Source organism: Setaria italica, chromosome V (genome assembly GCF_000263155.2).
Source record: "Setaria italica strain Yugu1 chromosome V, Setaria_italica_v2.0, whole genome shotgun sequence".
In the NCBI taxonomy this organism is placed as follows: domain Eukaryota; kingdom Viridiplantae; phylum Streptophyta; class Magnoliopsida; order Poales; family Poaceae; genus Setaria; species Setaria italica.
The window spans coordinates 25580838-25604214 of NC_028454.1; the positions used below are offsets into that span (position 1 = coordinate 25580838).

The window sequence follows — 23377 nt, forward strand, 5'->3', positions numbered from 1 at the left end:
GAGGCCTAAAGGTTGAATTTACTGTGCTGGCCTGCTGGTATTGCCGTGCTGTGCGTCCAGTGTGAAATGGCGCCGGTCATGGGCCTCGGCCTTATGTCGCAAAGAAATCGAGCCCACATCATCGAGTCAACGTCTTTACGCCTCGCCCAGTTCGTCATCGAGTCAACGTCTTTACCCCTCTGCTCGAGCTCTCGCCGCCGCCGCCACCACCTCCGCCTCCGCTCGAACCCTCACCGCCGCCGCCACTTCCACCTCAAAATTGGATGCTCGTGCTACCCAGTCCCTTCCTCCGTTTCCTCTCGTGCACCATGCCGCTCTCCCCATCCCCGGCCCCCACACCTCAGCCTTGACGCTTCGCCTCAGCGCCGCGCTGGCCGGCGGCCTCGCCAGCCTGCTGCAGGCCGATGCTCCAGGTCAACGCCGCCGCCTCCCGACGTCAATCACGGAGACCCCGTCACTGCGTCGTCGTCCTCTGCTTGAGCTTGCGACGGCCGCGGCGTGCCCAACGCGGTTGCTGCCTTCCCCTCAGCCATCTCCGCCGATGCAGCGTCCTTCAAGTGGGGTTGGCCAAGCGCGTCTTCCATGTGCGGTCAGCGTATCCTTCTCTTCTCATCGTTTCTCTCTGTCCTTCCCCTTGGCGGCTCCGTCGCTTCTCTGTCCCTGCCGATTTGTATCGAGATGGATTCGGCGGTGGTAGGGTCTGATGAAACCATAGCTGCCATCTTCGCCCAGGTCGACCCCCATACCGTCGACTTTCCTCGGGCTCTTCCGCAGCCATCGTCCGTGGCCGCTGGCCAACGTTATCAAGGCGCCAGGGGCCCAATCTTCCGTCCCAATCCCTTCCATTGCTTTGGATTTAGGCTACAGGTAATGTCTTCTAAACTAATCACTCCCACAATTTGAGCTTCTATAGATTGGACCATATGGTGATGTTTGTTTTTTTTTTAATTTTCAACTGCAAGATGGGAAACCTCTGAGATACAATATCTCTGATTATCTCTTTGCTTTGATATGAAATTTATTTTGTAACTATATATGTCAGTTATAGGAGCTTGATGCATGTAAACCACAAGATGTATAGACATTAGGACTTCTTCTGGAACATGTCTTAATCAATCGAAGTCACATACCTTTGCTTTCCTCAAATTAACATCAGTGATGTGGATCAGGAAAGCACGGATACAAACAGGGCTTCAGGAACATGATGCTGCTCCTTCAGATTAGCATCTGCTACGAAGATGGGCAACCAGATACTAAATGTTCATGCATGTTTCTGCTGAATAGGTAACCACATGTACATGTCTTGTGAACCTGACAATGGCACAGCTATGGTACGTTTGACTTATATATTTGTTTTGATTTGGTACACAGTTGGATTGTATTGACATCTTGGTTACTATCTGAAACACTTGGTGTGCCAATTCCTGCATGGTATATGTGTACTTGGATTGCAAAGTCATAGCCTTATCACGTAGATTACAAATTCATAGTTAAAATTCTGTAGTTCCTGATGCTCCATGATATTTTTCATGTTCCATACAATGGCTATACTGCTTACTGTAAAAGGCATGGTACTAAACGCATGGTTTGCCTATACATACTATTTGTTTACTACACTACATGGAACTCTACATATAAAATAACTTTACTACAACCAATTTATTATTGATATGTGATGATATGTCTATACATTGACCTCTTTACACCGTCCACTATTGCAGATCTCATAACTCTGTAGAGTTCAAGCTTAGTGCAGCTTTTTGGAAATATGCTATTAGAAGCATGACCTCTTGCTTCCCATTTTTGTATTATTTACCTGAACATTTGTGGCCTTTGATGTACTTCACATTTTGTGTTCCACTGGGAACAGTTGGTGCAATATTATGCGGGTAACAGAGATTCTCAAGATGCGAATCAAATTGTTATAGTCTACCAGGTTCCAATTTGCCTTCAAATTTACAGGGGTGCTAAAACATTAACCTGTCGTTTCCATTAAGCCTCTTTTTAATCTTTAGATATTGGTTGTTATGGTGGTAATAATATATTAGGTCAGCATACATGGCTCTATTTCCTATTCAGTTCTTTCACCAAAATGTAATGTGTCTTCTATTGGTAATGTAATTTGTCATAATTTTTGCCAAAATATTAAAATAAAGTTAAAGTGCATGGAAGCAGCAAATAAATGTTCCGCTGGGTTATCTGTATAAAATGCTAGAACAGGGCTATAATAATAACTACTAACTATTCCTGTGGCCAAATAAGGTTGTACCTTTTTAACTGGCGTCGATGCTGTACATTGAGCATGCATCATTGGAACAGCACTGCGTTTAGCGAGCTAGCATTCAAATAAGTTTTGCGCACAATCAAGCTTGCGAACTCTACGGGCGCGGCGAAGGGCGCCGTTCTTCCTAGCATATACACGGAGAAGTGTCTACACTAACTATACACGAACAAGAATGGTGTAAAGGCATTTGTCATCATGGAAAGGAATAATTTTTCGTGACACGTGACAACATACTCAGTGGTAAGGAAAATTCCGCCAATCAAAATCCCCCCATTTCACTTGGCGCAGGAGTATATTTCTGCATTTTTTTTGTTGGGGCAATTATTTTTGCAAAAAAATGTTAATTAGCTGCGTTCGGTAGAGATGCGGCAGCAGTAAAAAAAAAACAGCTGCAATCTAGCGAGCAAGCAGTACAATTGCAGCTGGAAGCCAAAGCTTAGGAGTGCATGGATATAGGCAGCCGTTTGGCTAGCCAGCAGCTCGGCTGTTTCGGCCGTGCAGCTGCAGCATAAGCGCTGAGCAAAATCAGAAGCGAGCAGGCTCGCCGGCCTGTTGGCCCCGCGGCGTCGTGACGGGGCCCTAAGCGGCGGATCCATGTAGTATAAGCCCATGTGCAGCCCATGGAAGAAGGCCCAACCCCACCTTAACTCGCACCGCGCACAGGCGCAGCGGCAGGGCTCCGTCCGCTTCGGTCGCCGCCGGCTCGCCGCAGTCCCCCCCAATCCCCACATACCGAAACCGCCCTCGGCCTCGGCCCGCCCCAATACCGGCGGGCGGCGGCGCGCAGCTCCATCCCTAGGCCGGCGCAGGCGCGGCGGCACCCCCAGTCCCCAGGCTCAGGCTACGGCGGCCGGGCGGATCCACTCCATCTCCATCCGGCTGCTGGCTGCTGCTGCTCCGCGCCTCCTCTGCTTGGCTGCGAACTGAAGTGCGGTTCAGCCTGCAGGCACCGTCGTCATCAGCCTTCAGGGACTCCTGGATCCGGCTGTCCGCAGTCCGGTCGTGCGCCCTCAGGCCTCAGCCCGACATCCCCTAATGCAGTGCTGCTTGCCTGCTAAGGTATGTAATTGCATCCAGAATATTTCAGTTTAACTGTCTATTTGCAGTCGATTAGTTTCTGAGAATTAAATTCCGTTGCATACCGTAGGAAAACTTTAGTTGAGTTTCAGAAGTTCAGAAACTTAATTGATAGGCATAAAATTTACTCTGTTGCTCAAATGCATCATGTTGTCTTATTTGCATATGTATCATTATTTGACACAAAAGTCCCCCAAAGATTCGATTGCTCAGCCAAATTGGTTCCAGACTTCAACTGTATGCATATTTTTACATTTTATTTGTTTTGGATTTCCTGAACATGTGCTCAGCTTTTCTAGGTACTCCATCCAAAATTTTAAGTCGTTTTGGGTTTTTTAATACATTAATTTTACTAGGCATAAAGTATATCTAGGTGCATAGCAAAAGCTATGTACCTAGAAAAGTCAAAACGACTTACAATTTGGAACAGAGGAGTATGTTACTTAGGAGATACCCCCTCCGATTCAAATTATAGGTCGTTTTGGCTTTTCTAGATTCATATATTTTTATTATGTTAGGCATGTGTATATCTAGATACATAGCAAAAAATATGAACCTAGAAAAGCCAAAATGAGTAAATGACCTATAATTTGTCCGGAGGGAGTATTTTCTTTCTTATTTCTAGTTTTCTGAGCATGAAAATGTTTACCTCGCATGATGTTCGGTCCTTGTCACAGTGATTGGTATAATCTCCAGAAGAAGCATGTGAAGCCATTTTGGTGTGGACAATTTGATGAATGTATAGAAAAGGGTCAAGCTAGTCTGCAAAAGAAGACGCACACTGAAGAGAAATATGCTCACAGAGTGAAGGCCATTATGCATGCCCTTGAAGTGCAAAGGTCCCATTTTTCACTTGAAGGTAATAATAATCTTCAGGTTTTGTGTTCTTCCATTAATTTCGTATTTTGGTGCAAGTTTTACTTGTAAAAGGGTGAAAGTATACTTATTCTGATATTTGTCGCTCTCTGAACTTTCATAGGAAGCATAGACTAAAACTTGCAACTGGTATTTTTTTTAGGTCAATTAAATACTTATGAATCCTGTGCATCCATAAAAGACCAAATCTGTTTCCAAGAACATATAAAGGATCAGATATCAAAACCGATGAGCCAAACTACTGATTGTAGTAAAGAGGGCATATCTTCTATTCGAGATGGTAGATGTTTCAAGATGGAAAACATAAGCTTTGTGACACCAGTGTCTGAAGGTAGCCACAAGAGCTATAAGAATTTGTTGCCACCGCTTTATGAAGGGACAGTGGAATGCCAGGCACAAGGCAGTGATGTTGTTGGGTTGGATGCAAGGGTTGAAGGTTCTGTTTGTGAGCCCTCTGGACTTGAAAATGACACACAACTTTATGAAGTAGAGCTGACTGTTCGTGGAAACTATGAGGGCCATGGTTTACCCCTTGCTTTCCTCGCAAGTAAATCAACTGGTAAACATGTAAAGGGCTACCCTATCACTGTGGAGGTTATGGAGGATGGTTCTTCTGCAGCATGTATTGCAGCCCAGCAATTAGCAGCCTTGTCTGCCTACTCAAGAGTAGAAACTAATTAGCATGGCTAGCAAGATCTTTGCATGCATCACGATCAAATCCTGGGAGCAAACAGAAAGCCTGTAGTTGCAAGAACCTCCCTTCTGCCATGCTCATCCCCAGGGGTGTCAGCTGATGCTGGTAGCGCAGCGGAGTACCATGTGAGACCGATGACCATGTGAGTACCATGACCATTTTCGCTGGTTACTGTGGCTCGCCTTTGTCCCTGTCACTGGCGGCGAGTTCTACCAGTCTCTGCAACGGCTGCACTTCTCTGTACTTGTATTCACTCCTGCTCAGTTGAGAGGAAAAGTTGGGACTATTGATGATTGGAGGGACATGGAATAGCGGCGTGGCAGCGTACAGTTCAAGTGGCAAGTCTCAGCTGTTTTGATCTTGGAAAACTATGGCATGTGCGGTAGTCGTATCTGTTGATCTCCACCAAACTTAGAGATGAATTAAGAGACTATCCATATACAGTACTTAGTTATTTATTATAGTATTATGTCTCGCCAAATCCTTCTTGATCGTGAATAGCATCTTGTGGCCGGCGGGCGGGTGTGTGGGGGGGGCTTAACTGCAAAATAATCCCACTACTAACTCTATCTATTGGATTAGTATCTTGTGGCATTTATAAGGTTGCACGGGGTAGATGGTTTGCACCAGATACGTTCCCTTCTCGAAAACATAAACATAAAAGTAAAACTTTGCAACGAGAATGGTTAAGTGTAGAAAAAAAGGTGCTAGTCACACTCGATCCCTAAAGCCTAAACCAGAACCAACAAAGAAATGGGCTTGTTTTGGGATTCCATTTTCTAAGCCCCCAGCGCCAAAACAGCCCAACACACACCCATAACCTCCACTCCCTTCTTCCTCCTTCTGTAAGCCTAAAGCATCTCCAATGTATGAGAGTCAACTCTGATTCTAAGATAGAACTCACAATTAATTTGTATCCTACTCCCTCTGTCCAGAAATGATAGGCGTATTTTGATCAATCAAAAGTCAAACTTTACAAACTTTGATCAACAATTAGTTAAATTATAAGCATATTTAGTATATAAATTTTGCATCAATATATTTGTACTTAAATTTATTTTAAGATGACATTGAATTTTTAGTGATTGACATTATATTATAAGAGAAATTAAGAGTGAAAATCTACTTTGAAAAACTTTTCCCCGTTCAAATACACCTATCATTTCTGGACAGAGGGAGTATGTTGTATTGGGCTCAGTGTTTAGAAGCATGATGAATCGTCGGATGTGACCCAAAAAAAATATACTCATAGATAGGATTTTGAACTATGTTTGTTGTTGTAGCATGAGAGTAACATATTTTTTATTGTATGGAACCTGCCTTCATAGATAGAACCTGCCTCCTTCGTAGATTCACCCTCACAATGTAAAGAACGTGATTCTATACATGCATTAATTGCATAGAACCGGAAAAGACTCACGTATTTGAGAGCCGCTCTTCTCTAGGTAGATACCCATCAAATTTGGTGATACATTTGCAACTTTACTAGCTGCGTTGTTGCGTAAAGCAGCTTTGGTATTGAGGAAGTTTCCAATGGGTTGTACACTTGTACCTCGTGCCATCAAAATTTTTATAGGTTAAGCTATTCTATAGGAATTTTATAGGATTGGATGATGGCCAATTCTTCCATAAATCAGTCGTTCCAAAGGGGATTGAACTATATAAATGTCATATTTTTAAGAGAAGATTGGAAGTACGAGATTTAAAAAAGGTTGAACTTCCAAGTTGAAAGTTTGGTTTTCTTGAGCAAATGTCAAAACAACATGTTCTCTTTGTGCAGTATTTAAATACGGGAAATGCTTGAAATTGAAAATAAGCTCCTTTCTAAAAGAAAAACCTGGAATTCAGAGGTAAACTTCCTTTTTTTTTAAGTAAAAGGAGTGTTTTGCTAAGAAGTCCAGATTTCACACTAAAACGCTTCAACGTTCTGAACCTGAATAGGGTCATGTTCAGTTGCCCCTAAAATTCCAACTTTAACACTATGCAAAAAGAAGATTTCCCATCATATCAAACTTGCGGTACTGCATGTAGACGAAATAAAAAACTAATTGCACAGTTTTGTTGTACTTTACGATACGAATCTTTTGAGTCTAATTAGTTAATATTTGAACAATAATTTACAAATACAAACGAAATACTACGGTTGCGCTACGGTAATTTTGGTTGCAACAAGGCCTGGCCAGAGAGAAACGCCGCTGACTTGACATGTGTTGGGTCGGCCGGATGGGCGGCGCAAGCAGCGCCGATGGGCCTGGGCGCCATCCTAGCGGCTGCTCTCGCAAGTCCAACCCAACAGGGGAGGGCCGGAGGGGGTTGGGTCCGCGATCCCCATTCCCTTGGCCACGCCGGAGAAGCAGCTAACCCCGCCCCCGCCGCTCCGCGTCTGCAATTCACCCACGACCTTCCCGATTTCTCTTCAGGAAGGAGGCATTCCTGAGCTGGATCAGTTTGTCCGGGGCAGGGTGGAGGAGTTAGTGGGGACTGGGGAGAACACGAGGCGATGAAGAGCTGCGGAGGAGAGAGGGAGCAGCCCGGCGGCGTGGCGGGGGCGGCAGCGGACATTGAGGTGGGTGCGCTCGTGTGGGTGGTGCGCCGCAACGGGTCCTGGTGGCCGGGACGGATCCTCGGCATGGACGAGCTGCCCGAGGACTGCTCCATCCCGCCGCGCCACACCGTCACGCCCATCAAGCTCCTGGGTCGCCCCGACGGCAGCATGTCCGTACCGCTCTCCGCCCTCCAGGACTTCACTCTGCGTGTTGTTTGAATTACTTATCTTTCATCATTCTCCTTTCTTGACATTCTGGTGTGTGCGCGTGCGTAGATTCCATCGTTTCCGATGATCCGCGAGTGGCTGCTCTGGGATGTTTTCTTTTCTGGATTCCTGCATCCATAGCTCCAGTTCCTGCTACCCATGGTGTTATAATTTGCCTCCCCAACGTGAATCAAAATAGCGGGAAAGGTATAAGAATAATAAGTTACGTGATAGGCTTACTTCTTTCAGTTTGAAAATGGTGTCATGGTTTTCTTAAAAATAAGAGGCACGGGTTCAAAATATGTGGAGAATGTTTGGTGCTCAGAAAATAAGAAAGTGATTCACCCTCCCACGAATTGATTTCTGAATTTTGTCAAGGGAAAAGGTTGTTTGATTTGATGATTTCATGATCTCATCACTGCAATCTGTATGCATATTTTATATTTCAAATGGTTTGATGGATTGTATTCAATTTCCCAAGCATGTGCACAGATTAATACTTATCACCTTCCTTTTGTCACTTAACCTTTTCAAAATATGTTTACTTTTCAAGCAGCATTTTCTGAGCTAGCATTTCAAGTATGAAAACGTCTATCTTACCTGTTGTTTTGAACCTCCACAGTGACTGGTATAGTCTTGAGAAGTCTAAGCGTGTGAAGCCATTTCGGTGTGGAGAATTTGACGAGTGCATAGAAAATGCCAAGGTTCAAGCTCACGTGCAAAACATGTCCCAAAATGAAGGGAAGTGTGCTTGCAGAGAGTATGCCATTATGCATGCCCTTGAAATAGAAAAGTCCCGTTTTCCACCTGAAGGTAATAATCTTGAAGCAGACATCCTGCGTTATCAGGTTTAATTGCTGGTTCATTAGTTCGTTGTGTAGTTTCATATTCTTTCTTTAATCTCATATCCGGTGAAATTTTCACATGGAAATGGATGAAATTGTTACATAATCTGATCTTGATCACTCTCTGAACTCATAGGAAGCAGACAACAGATATTTTAATTCTCTCTTTTTTCAGGACATTTGAATACTTATGGGTCTTGTGAATCCATAAACAATCAGGTCTCAAAACCTATCAATCAAACTACTGAATGTAGCAAAGCGGGCACGTTTTCTTTACAAGATCATAGAAGGTCCAAGATGAAAATCATTAGCTTTATCGCCCCTATATCTAAAGGAAGCCCCAAGAGCGATGATAATTTGTTGCCGCTGGAGCATGAAGCTACAATGAAATGCCACGCACCAGACAGTGACGTGGTTGAGTTGGAGGCAAGGGTGGAAGGTGCTGTCTGTGAGCCCACTGACCTTGAGAATAATATACAAGTTTATGATGTCGAGGTGACTGTTCTTGGAAACTACACGGGCCTTGGTTTGCCCCTTGCTTCCCTGACAAGTAAATCGATGGGTAATCCCATTAAAGGCTACCCTGTCAGTGTGGAGGTTTCGGAGGATTATTGTTCTGCAGCAAGTATTGATGATCACCTCCCGGCAATTGGAAATCTTGAATGCCTACTGAAGAGTAGAGTTTCGTTACCACAGAAAAAAAGATCAACACGATCAAAGCCTGGTGATCATAAGAAGGTCAACGAGCATGATTTAGGTAAATCCAGCTGGCCACATGCCAAGAAACCAGCTCCAGATGCTTCACCCAGGAAAATCCAGAGGCTCTCATCTTCTTTGAGTAATCGGAATGATCATCGGATGATGCAGCATGGGCCCTTGGTAGGCTTGATGAGCCCCTACTATGGCTGGAAGCTCCATCAGGAAGAAGAGATTGAGGAGGAAGAGGAGGATGAAGAGGAAGTGGTGCCCCTACATTCCGCCACAGTGCATGCAAGAGAGAACTCAAAACCGAATCCTGTAGTTGAGAAAGGCTCCCTGCTACGGACTCACTCACCGCCGGGAGCAAACTGCAAGAGAAAGGCTCCCTGCCGCCTACATGCTCACCCCTGGGTGCTGCCAGCAGCACAAGGGAGTATCATCTGAGACCGATGACCATCTTTTCTGGTTCTGGTTCCTGCGGCCCACCTTTGTCCCTGTCGGCGACTGCCACCGGGAGCCGCAATGGCTGCCCTTCTCTGTACTTGTGTTCTTCCTCCTCTCTCTGTGCTCCTGTTCGTTTGGTTTAGTTCTGTTGTGAAGAAAAGCTGGGGATATTATCCTACTAAGATACGCAGTTCTCAGGGGCGGAACTCAGTGAAGTTCAATGGGGGCCATGGCCCCCGTCAACGGCAAACTCCACTACATGAATAGTAAACCAGCTACTGGTCAATCTTTTCCTAGGAATTGACAATTAAGTGGTCAAAAATTTTCCCGACAGAATATTGAATATCAGCAAGTGGTCTTATTTTCCTAGGTAGATTAGAGCTAACAGCAAAGAAAATGGTGACCTAAAAGAGTCGGTGAGTGTTTGGCCCCCAAGTAGAATTCACCAAGTCACCTGCACAAATTAATTGGTATCAACTCAACCATGCTGATCCATGTGTTGTTCAGCTGTGCGTTCGGCGTAAACAGAAACGAGACTCAAAAACCCCCTTTTCCCTGCTTATTACTGTGTGTGTGTTTTTTGCGAGGATATTACTGTGTTTTTTTACTGAAAGTAACACAAAGGCGGGCGCGTGCTTGTAGAGAAGAAATACGAAAAAGTCGGATATGGTAAATCTCAGTTTATCAGAAGCGAAAGTACTTTTCAGACATGTATTTTGTGAGGGCTTTTGTGAAGTCCCTTTTTTTTAGACCAAACTGTAAACGTGAACCAACATTACGAATGAGAGACCGAACTCCTCGCAAAAAATAGGAGACCTAACTCCAACCTCTATATCTAATATTATATATCTAATATTAAAGGGCGGATGAACCGTTAGGGTTATTTTGCAAAAGGATCCTTCAACTTTTTAGTAATCAACCTGCAGTTCAAATTTTGAAGGGAGGGGAGCTCGGGTGGAAAAGGAGGGAAAGAAGGGGTGCAAAAAGATCCCTCAACTTTTTAGTAATCAACCTGCAGTCCAAATTTTGAAGAGAGGGGAGCTCGGGTGGAAAAAGGAGGGAAAGAAGGGGGTTAAGGTGAAAAATGCTTCTCCGTTCGAGACAGGATAAAATTACAATTATAGGACGCGAAACATTGCGCTTCACTATTATAGGACTCCAAACATCGATTTCGTTAAAACGACCCTTAAAATGTTGGCACTTTGGTCTTCTTAATCACTTTTCTCAACTAAAATACATGTATTTTGCCATATGACAACGCCGTGCCCGGGCACCGCGGCCTGTGCGCCCGTTGGATGGCGCGGTTCCTGGCGGGGGCGCTCCTCGACCTCGCCCTCGCCTGGGCCTACCTTTGCCTCGCCGTGCTCGCCGCCGCCTTCACCCGCGCCCTCACCCTCCTCCGTCTCCCGCTCGCCTGCACCTGCGCGCGCCCGCACCTTCCTACCTCCTCGACTTCCTCGCCCGCTACCCGCCCCGCGCCCTCGCATCCACGCCGCCCTCTGCGTCTGCTTCCCCTTTCCCCTTCGCTGGCCCCCCCACCACCGACCACCCGGAGGAGGAAGCCGTGGAGGAGGAGATGGAACGGGCTGCCGCCGGTGCGGAGGAGGAGGCCGAGGCGCGTGCGGAGTTGCAGCGGGAGCTCGAGAAGGAGCGCAGCGCCGCGGCGTCGGCGGCCGAGGAGGCCATGGCCATGATCCTACGCCTGCAGAAGGACAAGTCCACGCTCGAGATCGAGGCCCACCAGCAGCACCGCACCGCCAACGAGCGCTACGCCTTCTACGAGGACGAGGTCGAGGAGCTCAGGGACATCATCCTTAGAAGGGCACTACGGTCACATCATGGCAAAATACATGTATTTTAGTTGAGAAAAGTGATTAAAAAGACCAAATGTCATGTATAATAAAGTGCCAACGTTCTAAGAGTCGTTTTAGCGAAGTTGATGTTTAGAGTCGTGTAATAGCGAAGTGAAATGTTCGCGTCCTATAATTGCAATTTTCTCTCGAAACAGGGAGGCGAACGACGGTGGCCGGCGCGGCCGCAACAGCGAGCCAGCGCTGGGAGAAGAGGGACACGGCTGGCGCGGCGGCGGGCGGCAGGAGGCGGAACACCTCCATCCTAAAATCGGTGGCTACCCTGTGCTCTCGGCGAGCTCGGACGGCCGCGGCAATAGCGACCCCGTCAGTGCCGGTGACCTACTGCCTCCGCCTCGTGGCCTCATCTCCCTCAACCACCGCCCCCTCTGCCTAAGCCCAATCTCGCATCGCCCCCGACCCGCTCGCTAGCCATGGACGACGGCAGCGGCAGCGGCCAGCTCTTCTCCGTTGACCCCTTGGAGCGCCAGGCCGCACGAGGCCACGGCGTCGTCACCTCCATGGCCGCCGGCAGCGACGTAATCATCCTCGGCACCTCCATGGCTCGGAGCCTTCATGGGGAGAGTAAGAGGGATGTGCCAGTCGGTAACTCGGTGCTGGTGATGTATAGTGCGGAGAATTGGGGCGTGCACGTAGGGTGTCTGAGAAAATGAGGCAGCGGGACTTGGGCACATGGAACTCGATGATTTTTGGGTGTTGCCGGTCCGATGAATGGGAGGAGGAGGCACGGAGGCTGCTTGATGATATGAGGAGTGAAGGTACAGAGCCTGGGGTTGTCACGTGGAATACATTGATTTCGAGCTACGCAAGGTCTAGGGATCTTGATGTGGCCATGGAGCTACTGGAGCAGATGGAGGAGTCTGGAGTTGCTCTGGATGTTGTCACCTGGACTAGCCTTGTGTCTGGGTTTGTCCACAGTGATAAGGGGATGAGGCATTTCAGTGTTTCATCCGTATGCGTCTTGCTGGAGTCGAACCAAATGGTATGACAATTGCAAGTGCCATCTCAGCTTGTGCAAGTTTGAGGTTACACAGTCAGGGAATGGAGCTCCATTGCCATGCAATTAAGGTTGGGAGTGTGAACAATGTGCTCTCGGGGAACTTCTTGGTTGACATGTATGCGAAATGTGGAGAAGTTGTTGCTGCTATGAGAATATTTAATGAGATACGTGAAAATGATATCTTCTCCTGGAATTCAATGGTTGCAGGGTATGCACAAGCAGGCTATCGTGGCAAAGCATATGAGCTTTTCTGTAAGGAGAGCCTTGGTGTTCGGCTCAATGTGATTATTTGGAATATAATGATCTCAGGATACATACGAAATAGGTCGTCAGTAAGCTTCTTTCTAGAACACGAAATCTGTTAATTGCAGCAAACAATTTGGCGGCGAATTGAAGGGAGGGACTAACGGGAGCAGAAGCGGGCGACGGTATGTTTAGCACCGCCGACGACGACGATGAGGAGGAGGAAGAAGGTGGGGGAGGGAAGGAGGATATTCCTTTTGAGATGTATTAAAAAAAATACTAACAAAAAAAATTCACCATAGCAACGCACGGTTATCTTACTAACATATTGTGAAGCAAAACTAACATATAAGGAACAAACGAATAATAACGTGAGAGCAAGTAAGGACCTGTAGCAACGTACGGATATTTCTACTAGTAATCTATCAAATAAATAATTATTACTTTTGCAACTTCTTTAAAACATCAATAGCTTACTGGCACAAATGAATGTTTTAAAGCTGTCTTAAAGCTTGATCATTTTGCGTACGTCTGTCTCTCTCTACCCTAAAGCCCAAACCGGGATAAAAAGAAATGGGCTTTGCGTGTTCTAGAGCCCAGTTGCTCAAGCGCCGAGCACCAAAACGGCCCAAGACACACGTCTAACCCCCACTCCCTTCTTCCTCCTTCCCCAGACTCCGCCCCCTCCGCTCCTTCCACCTCTTCTCCCCACCTGCACGCCGAGACCCACCACTTCGGAGGAGCAGCCGCCGCCTCGCCTCGCCTCGCCGCCGCCGCCGCCGCCGCCGCTCTCGCTGACATCTCCCTCGTGTCGTCTCTGGATTTTCACCCGAGGCCCTTCCAGATTTCTCGGACAAGAAAAGGAGGCTCCTTGACTTGATCAGTTCTGGGGAGGAGCGGGATGGGGAGGCGATGGTGGTGAGGAGATAAGGGGTCGCAGAGATACAGGGCGATGGGGAGCTGCGCGGGAGAGGAGGAGGAGTGGCCCGGCGGCGTGACGGGGGCGGACGCCGAGGTCGGGGCGCTCGTCTGGGTGCGCCGCCGCAACGGATCCTGGTGGCCGGGCCGGATCCTCGGCATGGATGAGCTGCCCGAGAACACCGTCATCCCTCCGCGCTCCGCTGGCACGCCCATCAAGCTACTCGGCCGCCCCGACGGCAGCATGTCCGTACAATACCCCAACCCTCCCCTGCTGTCCCCTGTAATCACTTTGTTATGTTCTTTTCTTTTTCCTGTGCCTGTGTTGATTCTACTGCGGCGGTTTGTCTTGGCCTTATGGTCATCGGATCATTGGCCCTCTCATGTTGTGTTCACTCCCAAGTTTGGCAGAGAACTATCTTTCTTTTTGTGCCTCTTGATTTAGGTAGAATGGGAACTTGGAAAGGGAGGGCACTGCATATGTTTGATTGTGACTTCGCGCCGTCTGGATATTTATGGCTACCTCAAGCTCTTCAAAGTTGTTGAGTTGTTTTTGTTTGATGTTTTGCATCCACAGCTTAGAGATAGTGGTGCTTACAGTTAGATGTAGATGTTCTTGTGACACATAGTTGATAGCATCAATAGAATGCATCTCTCAACCCCTATTTTCCTCAGTTATGTGAACCTAAAAAGTGGGATACTGGGATAGGTATCAGAAGTAGTTAGGTGATAAGCTTATTTCTATGTTTACTAGGGGGCAAAAAAGGGCATGAATTTCAGAAAATAAGAGATGGATTGAAATTGCGTGCACAGTGATTGATGTTTTCTTGGCGTCTTTTTGATCTATGAACATACTCTCATCGTATTTTGTGTAGCTCTAAAATTGTGTTGATACTAAGAAAATGTCTACTTGAAATTGGATTTTGAGACTTTTCTTCAGTTTAGTGATATGATCATTTGATGTTGTATTCCTATTTTAAGCTTCAGTATTTTCTTTTAACTTCTAAAGCGAGTGCAAAATTAATGTTTATCACTCTTCTGTGTCTTTCAGATACTCTTTCTTATTTGTAGCACTGAATTTTTACTAAATTATAGCCTGTATTAGTCTGAAATGTCTGCCTTACTTGCTCTGTTGGACTTTGCCACAGTGACTGGTATAATCTCGAGAAGTCTAAACGTGTGAAGTCATTTCGTTGTGGAGAATATGATGAATGTATACAAAAAGCAAAGGCTCTAGCTCGCCATCAAAAGAAGACACAGACTGAAGGGAGGTATGTTCGCCGAGAGGATGCCATTATCCATGCCCTTGAAATTGAAAGGTCCCGTTTTCCAAATAACTATGATGATGATCTTGAAGAGGACACCGATGATGATGTTTGTGCATCCCAGAATATCTATTCTGCAAAATCTAAAAACATAAATGGGTTCAACAAAAGATCTTCTCGTGGCGCAAGGAGTATGTATGATATAGAAGAAAGTTCAGCTCAAGATATGTCTCAAGCCTTGACAGTGTATAAAAAGCCACAGAATTTATCCTCTTCAAGTACTAGGTATGCATCATCAAAAAAGAAGAAGCGTAAAGGACGTAAGAATTTCGAGGATGATACAGTTCAAGGATTCCAGCGTATGAGAGATCTTAGGGAGATTGGAACAAAGAATGTTACCAAGCAGAAGTCTGGTGCGGGCATCTTTTCTGATGTACCTCTTCTTGAAAGTGGACCAAGCTTTGGCTATGATTTGTCCAGTACTAATGGGATAAAAAAGGGCAAGCAATCTCATTCATCCATAAAAAAGAAACGATCCAATATCGGGCAATCCTATGAAAATTCAAGGAAGAAAGATAGGCATCGTCCTCTGTCGAAGTTATGTGAAGATCCAGAAGCGTCTGGAACATATTATCACTGGGACCCTTCAGGCCAGTCTTCTAGCCAGTACCCAGGAGGCCAGATGCCCAATATGTTTGAACCAAGTAGGGCAAAAACTATTTTTTCAACTGATGTAAATAACTGTTCCTACAGCTCAGGCACTTCAAGTTTGGAGACATTATTAGATACATCACACAACAATCACAAAGGTTCTGCCATCTCTGATGGTGATAAATTTTTTGATGATGTTCTGGAGGAAGGTAAAGTCACAATGCCATGTTTTCTGTTTTTTGGATGCACTATATTTTTTCCTTTTTTGGGTGAAAAATTTAAGCAAACCTTATCTGCTGTGACTAATTAGACAGGTCAGGTAAATGAATGCACACAAGAACAGTATTTGTGCATGTAATGTCATTATGCTCCATGCTTTGCAATTCAGAAGTCCATGTGCTATTAGACAAATGAGTACTCATTGGCAAGTACAACAGAGTTCTTTTAGGTTTGTAGCCTACATATATGATTAGTAATCCCATTTAGGGCCTGTTTGGAATGATCTAGGAAAAATTTGGGATTTAATTCCTATTTCTACTAAATTCTAATGATTTACTTCCTAAAACACCCTTTTCGAACAGGGCCTTTAAGTGCAGTTTATTATTCATTTTTCATCCAATTTCGATGCAAGTTTGACATTCAGATGGATGGAACTGTTACTCTATGATCTGATTTTATCACTCTGAAGTCTGAACTACTATATTGAGCGTGTTGCCTAATCTTTTGAACTGGTTTTTCTTTCTCCAGGTCATGTTGATACTTATGGATCTTGTACGTCCATAAAGGATCAGATTTCAGAGCCGATTAATCAAACTACTGACTGTGGCATAGTTGGTACATCTTCAACTCGGCATCATAGAAGTTCCAAGAAGAAAAACATAAGCTCTTTTGCTCAGATACCTGAAGAAAGCCGCATGAAGGATAACAATTCGCTGCTAAAGCAGTATGAAGGGACAATAAAATTGGATGGTGGTGTCTTTAGGCCTACTGAACTTGAGGATAGTATACGACATGCAACTCCTGAGCATGAAGAATCCTCTGAAACTATAAGCAACCATTCAAACTCTGAGAAGGGCACAACATCATTACCATATTATGTTCCACTGCAAGTACTACCACCGCTTGAACCGCAGCCTGATCTGAAACCTCCAAGATGCCCTGTAACGAGGCCGCCAACCAAGAGAGCGCGTGCAGACCATAGATTATATGATGTTGAGCTGACTGTCCGAAGAAGCCAGAGGGGTCATCCCGTGCCCCTTGTTTCCCTCATGAGTAAATGGACAGGTAAACAAATTGTTGGGTACCCTGTCACTGTGGAGGTTTTGGAGGATAGTCGTCCCGCAGCAAGTAGAGATGAGCACTGCCCAGCAATGAGCAGTCTCGACTCCTTACTGAAGAGCAGAGTTACAGAACCACGGCAAGCAAGATCTTCAAATGCATCACGATCAAAATCTAAGTCTAGTTGTCGGAAAAAGGCCTCGGAGCATGATTTGGACAAGTCCTGGCGGCCCCATGCCAAGAAACCAGCATCTTCACCGAGGAAAATGCGGAGGCTCTCATCTTTTGCTGGCAGCCGGAGGGAGAGCGGAGACAGGAAGCCTGTGGTCGTGAAAACTGGTGGACCTACTGTTGCATGCGTTCCACTTCGACTCGTCTTCAGTAGGATCAACGAAGCACTAAGCTTCTCAGTGAGGCAAGAAAACCCCACCTGAAGATGTGGTGGGCAGGAGAGCACCTTTGCATGGCAGGGATAGTATGTGGGCAGGCATATACATTTGCTAGGTTTTCTTTTGTACATTAGTTACCCTATAATCTAAAATCTGAATGCCTGGCATGTTTACATCAGTATCATGTCTTTTGTAATCTGTAAACGCGATAGGTGGTTATTACTTACCCTCCTGGAGATTCAGGTGGAAGAGCCTATGTTGGGAGGAAATAAGGGGAATCAGTTGCTGCGGTTTCTCCTGACGGTGGAAGAGAAATGGCAGCAGCCCAGGTTCGCTATACATCTTATAGAGTTCCATATTATATATATACACACACACATATGTGCCTGCAGCATTGGTCGCTGCACATAATCTGTCGTTGCAACGCTAGCATGGCTTTGAGCAACTGCATACAGCCTTGCCTTGAAACGTGCTGATGCAGGTATTCCAGTGTAATGCTTGGATGTGCTAATTCTGCAACATCTAGTTTATCGCATTGCAGCTTAGGGCAAACATACTTTTACAGGTGCTTATGCTGTTCTTATGCTGAGCCAGTAACTTGTATGTACTCCTAATTCTGAATATGCTGAATACGGTCATCATGTTCTACTACCTGATACTGATTGGATCAGTCGCGTCGATTCTGGCCAGAAGGCACGAAACAATCATGTTCTACTACCTGATACTGATTGGATCAGTCGCGTAGATTCTGGCCAGAAGGCACGAAACGATCGTTTTGTCTATCGAGTAACCCTGACAACATTTGCCAGGATGGTGCATTTAACAATTTGCTTTCCCAGTTTCTAAGAAAATCACTTCCACACTGAATATGAACAGGCAGTAAGAACACATCATCTGCTTAAATGTGTTGCAGTCAGGAGACAGACTTTCAATATCCAACATATAACACGAGTTTTTCGATAGTGATAAGACTTAATTTACAGGGATAGAGCAACCAATTTAAGTTTTGCTTGCTGCACAATCACACTACTGCGATCTAGATAGACGATCAAGAGCAGCAGCTGCTTTGCTGAGCAACAGGCTGACCCCGCATTTGCACTGTTGCAGGCCTGCTAGCACCACTTGCAGCCGGCTGACTTGCCATCCTATTCAAGAAAAAAGGAGAGCAAATATCACTTAGTTGCTGCCATATAGAGGTGAACAATAGCAAAAAAAGCAGCAGCTTATCATCTGGACTCCCAGAGGAAGGGGGCTTCATCCTTTCATGGATCCAATGCCTCGGAGTCTAAAAGGTGAAGCATGTTGTTACCTGTTCTTTATCTCTCCTGCCATGGTCATGAATGCCTTCTCCACATTTGTTGCATCCTTGGCACTAGTCTCCAGGAACGGTATCCCGATCTCATCAGCAAGGGCCTGCAGTGGGGAGTAGTAACATATGCAGCCATTTTAACCATCTTCCAAACTGAACATCATATATGCACAAGGTAATTGATGCACAGATATATTACCTTGCCAGCCTCATAAGAAACTACTCTGCTCTCAGCCAGGTCGCACTTGTTCCCCACCAAAAGCTTGTTCACATTTTCACTGGCATACCTGTCAATTTCATTCAGCCACTGCTTGACATTGTTGAAGCTCTCCTGGTCAGTCACATCATACACGACCTATGGAAAATACAACTGTTAATACAAGACACAATATTAACCTAGATGAGATAATAACAGATACAAAGAAAGAAAGCTCACAATGATGCCATGAGCTCCACGGTAGTAGCTGCTTGTGATGGTCCTAAAGCGCTCTTGGCCAGCAGTATCCCACTAAATCAGAAGAATGTGTGAAAACATCAGCCGGAGCTTCAAACTGCTATTAACTATACAACCTGTACTAGAATCTGCTACTTACAATCTGCAACTTTATTGTCTTCCCATCTTGCTCAACAGTGCGGATTTTCTAGCAAGTCAAAGAAAGGTGAAAAAATGGTCATACAGCCTAGCCATACAGGAGAAACAAGGCCATTGGCACACTACAAAGGGCAGCTTTGTTTGATCTCATTGAGAAACCAACTTACAAAATCAACACCAATCGTACTGATATAGCTCTCCAGGTATGAATCATCCTGATATAAGAAAGACCCACATTAAAAAAGATGTTCGTGATAACGATTAGAAAGTATGTGCATCATAGAAAATACAGCCATCTTTAAACACCATTCTACAAAGGGTACTGTATTGGATGCCCTAATGGCTCCGTTTGATACAGGGACATATTGAGGTTTGAGAGTAAGTAAAATGGAAACCCAAGCAGAAAGGCGATTTATATGCTAGGCTCTGCATCCTTTGCAATTTTACACTTCAAAGTTTAATGAAATAACACCCTTGAGGTAACTTCTTGAAAATTGATTACAAAAAATGATTCCAATGTTGTCCCTAAAAGCCACCCTAGACAGACCAATATTAGACGACTGTTCTTTTTGTGCTCTCTGTTCTTGATTTATTGGTATTACCATATCAGAAACATGATGCCTTTTTATGTCATAACTGCATTGCTTATTTTTACTCCTTTCTAGTCTGAAATGGCATTTCTTCCAGTAAGTTATTCAGTTTGGATTGCCAAGCATACGCTAAGTGCTATAGCAGTAAACCATCCATACCATGTCAATAACAATGTGACACTTGTTAGTTCATGACTAATCTAACATGCCTTGGAGAACACAAATGACTTTTGCCTATTGATTTAGGCACCTTTTTATCCTACCTGGTACAATATCTACTTTCGGAAGCAAATGCATACTCCTACTGGGGTGCTGTCATGTGAGATGCATACAAACTAAATGAAAGAAAACTCTCTAAGACAAGCAGATACTTTTCTTAGTGTGCCATCAACTTGTCATAGGGGATGCACTCAAACTAAACAAAAGAACCATTCCTCCAAGGCATACTCTACTAAAGAACAACTGTTTGCTCATATCTGGAGGAAGGGGAAGAGGGGAAGATAAGGACCCTCACCGCAAACCTCAGCAGCAGGCAAGACTTCCCGACGCCCGAGTCCCCGATGAGGAGCAGCTTGAAGAGGTAGTCACTGCACGATAACAAGAGAAATCCTGTCACGCGATGGCCCAAGCATCTTGTATTTTCGTCAACATCATCGCGCACATAGACACAAATTAACACATGCTATGAACTAACTTTGCGCACATATCTGCTACATCATAGCATAGAATAAAACAAAACAATCCTAGCTCCCAAAGCCCCGAGCACACGGGTAGTAGGAGAGCAATCGGACCGAACGGGTGCGCCACGAATCTAGCTCGCACCTAGGCTAGCGGGAACGGAAGTACGGAAAAACCAACCATCTGCTATTTCTGGCATGGAGCCCGACGAAGCTATGACTACCAGACTACCAGCACCAAGCTAGGGACGCGGTAACTACCAGGTAAACGCGCTAGGGGAGGGAGGACCCCCCTAAACCCCCACGATCGGTGCCCGAATCGGCGGCCAAACGAACCGCCCGCGCGGCCGGCGGCGAGATCGGGCGCCCCCCGGGCATCAGCAGGCGCGTCCCTCGACAACAAAGCTCTAGATTCCACGAATCCGCCACCGACCGAATCGGAAGCTGCAGCGCGATTAGAGGAGGGGGGAGGGGCCGAGGAGGGGGACTTACTACTCGGGGTTCATGGCGGCGGACGGGACGGGGCGACTCCTGCTCTCTGGGGGAGGCGACGACCGCGGAGGAGGAAAGGCGAGGAGTTGGGGGAGACGAGCACGGGACGGCGGAAAGAGAGAGAGAGAGAGGGAGAGAGAGAGGCGATGGGAAAGAAAGGAATAGGAAAGGGTTGTCGAGTGGGGCACGCCTCCGTCGCGTCTGCGTGCGCCAACCTACTTTGCCTGCCAGCCCGGTCCAGCAGCGCGTCCAGGCCAGCGACGCCACGATCGCGCCAGTGCGCCACCCGCACCGGCGGCACCGGGTCGCAGTCTGGTCGGTCATATCTGGTGGTGTTCGGGGTCTCCGCCCGGTGGGGTCGCTAGGGGTTGGGCGGTTTGTCGGTTCAGCTGGGCCTCCGCTCAATCGGGCGGGTGAATGCAGATGGGCCATGGGCCAAGGCACCAACATTTACAAACACGTCGTTGTACGCTCTTCAATTTCCTCCTAGCATATCCAAAGAACGTATGTGCGTGCACGTGTGGTGTGCGTGACGTGCGTGCAAGTTGTACCTTCTTAAAAAATGAGAGGGACGTGCTAAGTTAGAAGAAGAATTCTCAGTATGTTTTGAACTGAATTTTTATTACGGACCGGAATACGCGCCGGCCCGCAGCGGCCCTCCCTTTCCCTTTTCGTTCGTTAGGGAAATCACACCTGCGAGCGCCACACGTGCGGGTTGGGGGATTCCGGGGCGATTCCTGGGGTCTCGTCATCCCCTCCGCCCGACCTTGTCGATCTGCACCTCCCGTCATCGTCCTAAACTTGCCCCCATTTGTGACCTCACCCATCTGCGTCTCTCGCAGTCGCCCCAATCCAATCTGCGCCTCCAACTCTTCACTTCCATCTCTGCCTCTGGCTCTCGCAGCCGCCATCTTGCCTCCCGCCATCCCAAAACTGATCGACGGCTGCATCCAACATCTACCTAGCCGCGGATAGCATATCATCCCCTAGCTATTGTTGAGGAGGTAAAATGGCTGCGACCTTGCTGTAATTTACTGATTGATGTTGTGATTCACCTCCTACGAATGATGTGTTGCGATTTACCTTTAGAGTTTGTGGCAATTTGTGCTTTGTTATTGTGGCAACAACATTTGTTAGTTGTGGTTTTGATCCTGACACTAAACACAAAAATCAAAAATGGCTAGGTTTCTTTGTTTGGTGTTTGTGTGCAACTTATGCTTCGTTATTGTGGCAAATCAGCATATGTTATCTGTGCTTGTGATCCTAAAAACACAAAAATCAGGCTGAGTGTTTTTTACACACTGTTAGTTAACATCTTTATTTTTCTGTAGCAATATGCATGTTGTAATCCCCTGTTCCTAGCACCAAAACAATGCTGTTATTAATGAAAAAGATTTTGGTTTTTTTAGGTTGAAGATGCCGTTTAGGGGTCTATTTGACCTAAATTTAGAGCCAGTTGACGCTGTTGACATTCCAGAGACAGGATGTGTGGGGCGACGTGAACTTACTGGTAGGGTCAAGTTTGTTGACATTGTGCCTACTCCAGGTGCTGCATTACTGCAGAATGGTGGTGATCCCCTTGTGAATAGCAAATTAGGTCCTCAAGTTAGTTCTGATCTTGCTGATATAGCATTACAGTCAGTAGCTGCTACAACTGCTACTGGTGTTGATGTTGAAGATTGTGTAGATGTTCTGTCTACTCAAGCTGCCCCATTGTTACAGATTGTTAGTAATCCTCCTTTGTCCAGCAGCAACTTGGGTACTCATCATCATCAGTAGCAACTTGGCCCCGGAGTACTACAGCTTGTTAGTAAAGTGAATGATCGGAATTTAGAGAGGATAGAGAAAGATAGTAAATTTTTAATCCTCCTTTGTTCAGTAGCAACTTGGGTACCCATCATCATCAGCAACAACTTGACCTCGGAGCATTGCAAGCTGAGTCCGACGGTGTAACAGTACCTACAGCTGCTACATCCACTTTTGGAGTTGATGTTGAGGATAGTGTTGAGGTTCTATCTACTCCACAAGAGCCCTTTGTTGGCATGACCTTCAACAGTTCAGATGCTACCAGGAATTATTACAATTCTATGCTAGGCATACCGGATTCTCCATTAGGATTGACACATCCCATGAGTCGAAAAAGAGTCAGGACAAAACAAAATTCATATTTGTGTTCTAAAGAGCTAGGGTTAACAAAAAGGAAAAAGTTGCTGTTGATGGCCCTATTACGGAGAAAAAGGTAGTGAGGGAAAGACGTAGAGATTATGTTGATAGGACGTGTTGTCCTACTCGCAGGATTGTGAGGAGGACATCCCAAAATCAGTGGGAGGTTGTTCATTTTGAAAAAGAACACAATCATGATCGTGTGAGGAAATTCTCGCTCACAAAATACCTGAACTCCCACAGAGACATACCAGGCAAGGAGAATGAG

The 23377-nt window shown here is 46.0% G+C and overlaps 4 protein-coding genes and 1 long non-coding RNA gene across 6 annotated transcripts; 4 read left to right on the top strand and 1 right to left on the bottom strand.

Annotated features, from left to right (window-relative positions):
- The first annotated feature begins 116 nt into the window (after positions 1-116).
- On the top strand, positions 117-1932 carry LOC101763418. 2 transcript variants are annotated; one of them, XR_002677623.1, is made up of 3 exons: positions 118-589; positions 733-867; positions 1170-1932. It is a non-coding gene; the product is annotated as an uncharacterized LOC101763418 (long non-coding RNA). The 2 variants fall into 2 exon arrangements; XR_002677622.1 differs by having other exon boundaries at positions 117-867.
- A 2083-nt stretch (positions 1933-4015) lies between these two features.
- Positions 4016-5414, top strand: LOC101763824. Its single transcript, XM_004971869.2, has 2 exons — positions 4016-4220; positions 4380-5414. The coding sequence occupies exons 1-2, from the start codon at positions 4016-4018 to the stop codon at positions 4916-4918; spliced, it is 744 nt and encodes a 247-aa protein (XP_004971926.1). The 3' UTR covers positions 4919-5414.
- Positions 5415-7168: 1754 nt separating this feature from the next.
- Positions 7169-10023, top strand: LOC101785666. Its single transcript, XM_004968908.2, has 3 exons — positions 7169-7646; positions 8306-8496; positions 8704-10023. The coding sequence occupies exons 1-3, from the start codon at positions 7432-7434 to the stop codon at positions 9669-9671; spliced, it is 1374 nt and encodes a 457-aa protein (XP_004968965.1). The 5' UTR covers positions 7169-7431; the 3' UTR covers positions 9672-10023.
- Positions 10024-13447: 3424 nt separating this feature from the next.
- LOC101786067 (uncharacterized protein At1g51745) lies at positions 13448-17625 on the top strand. Its single transcript, XM_004968909.4, has 3 exons — positions 13448-13949; positions 14852-15828; positions 16367-17625. Exons 1-3 carry the CDS (start codon positions 13738-13740, stop codon positions 17329-17331), a joined length of 2154 nt encoding a protein of 717 aa, XP_004968966.1. The 5' UTR covers positions 13448-13737; the 3' UTR covers positions 17332-17625.
- A 524-nt stretch (positions 17626-18149) lies between these two features.
- Positions 18150-21129, bottom strand: LOC101786472 (ras-related protein RIC1). Its single transcript, XM_004968910.4, has 8 exons — positions 20947-21129; positions 20292-20364; positions 19355-19402; positions 19189-19236; positions 19032-19103; positions 18795-18950; positions 18596-18699; positions 18150-18431 (listed from the first exon to the last, which is right to left on the bottom strand). Exons 1-8 carry the CDS (start codon positions 20958-20960, stop codon positions 18335-18337), a joined length of 612 nt encoding a protein of 203 aa, XP_004968967.1. The 5' UTR covers positions 20961-21129; the 3' UTR covers positions 18150-18334.
- Between the last annotated feature and the right edge of the window lie 2248 nt (positions 21130-23377).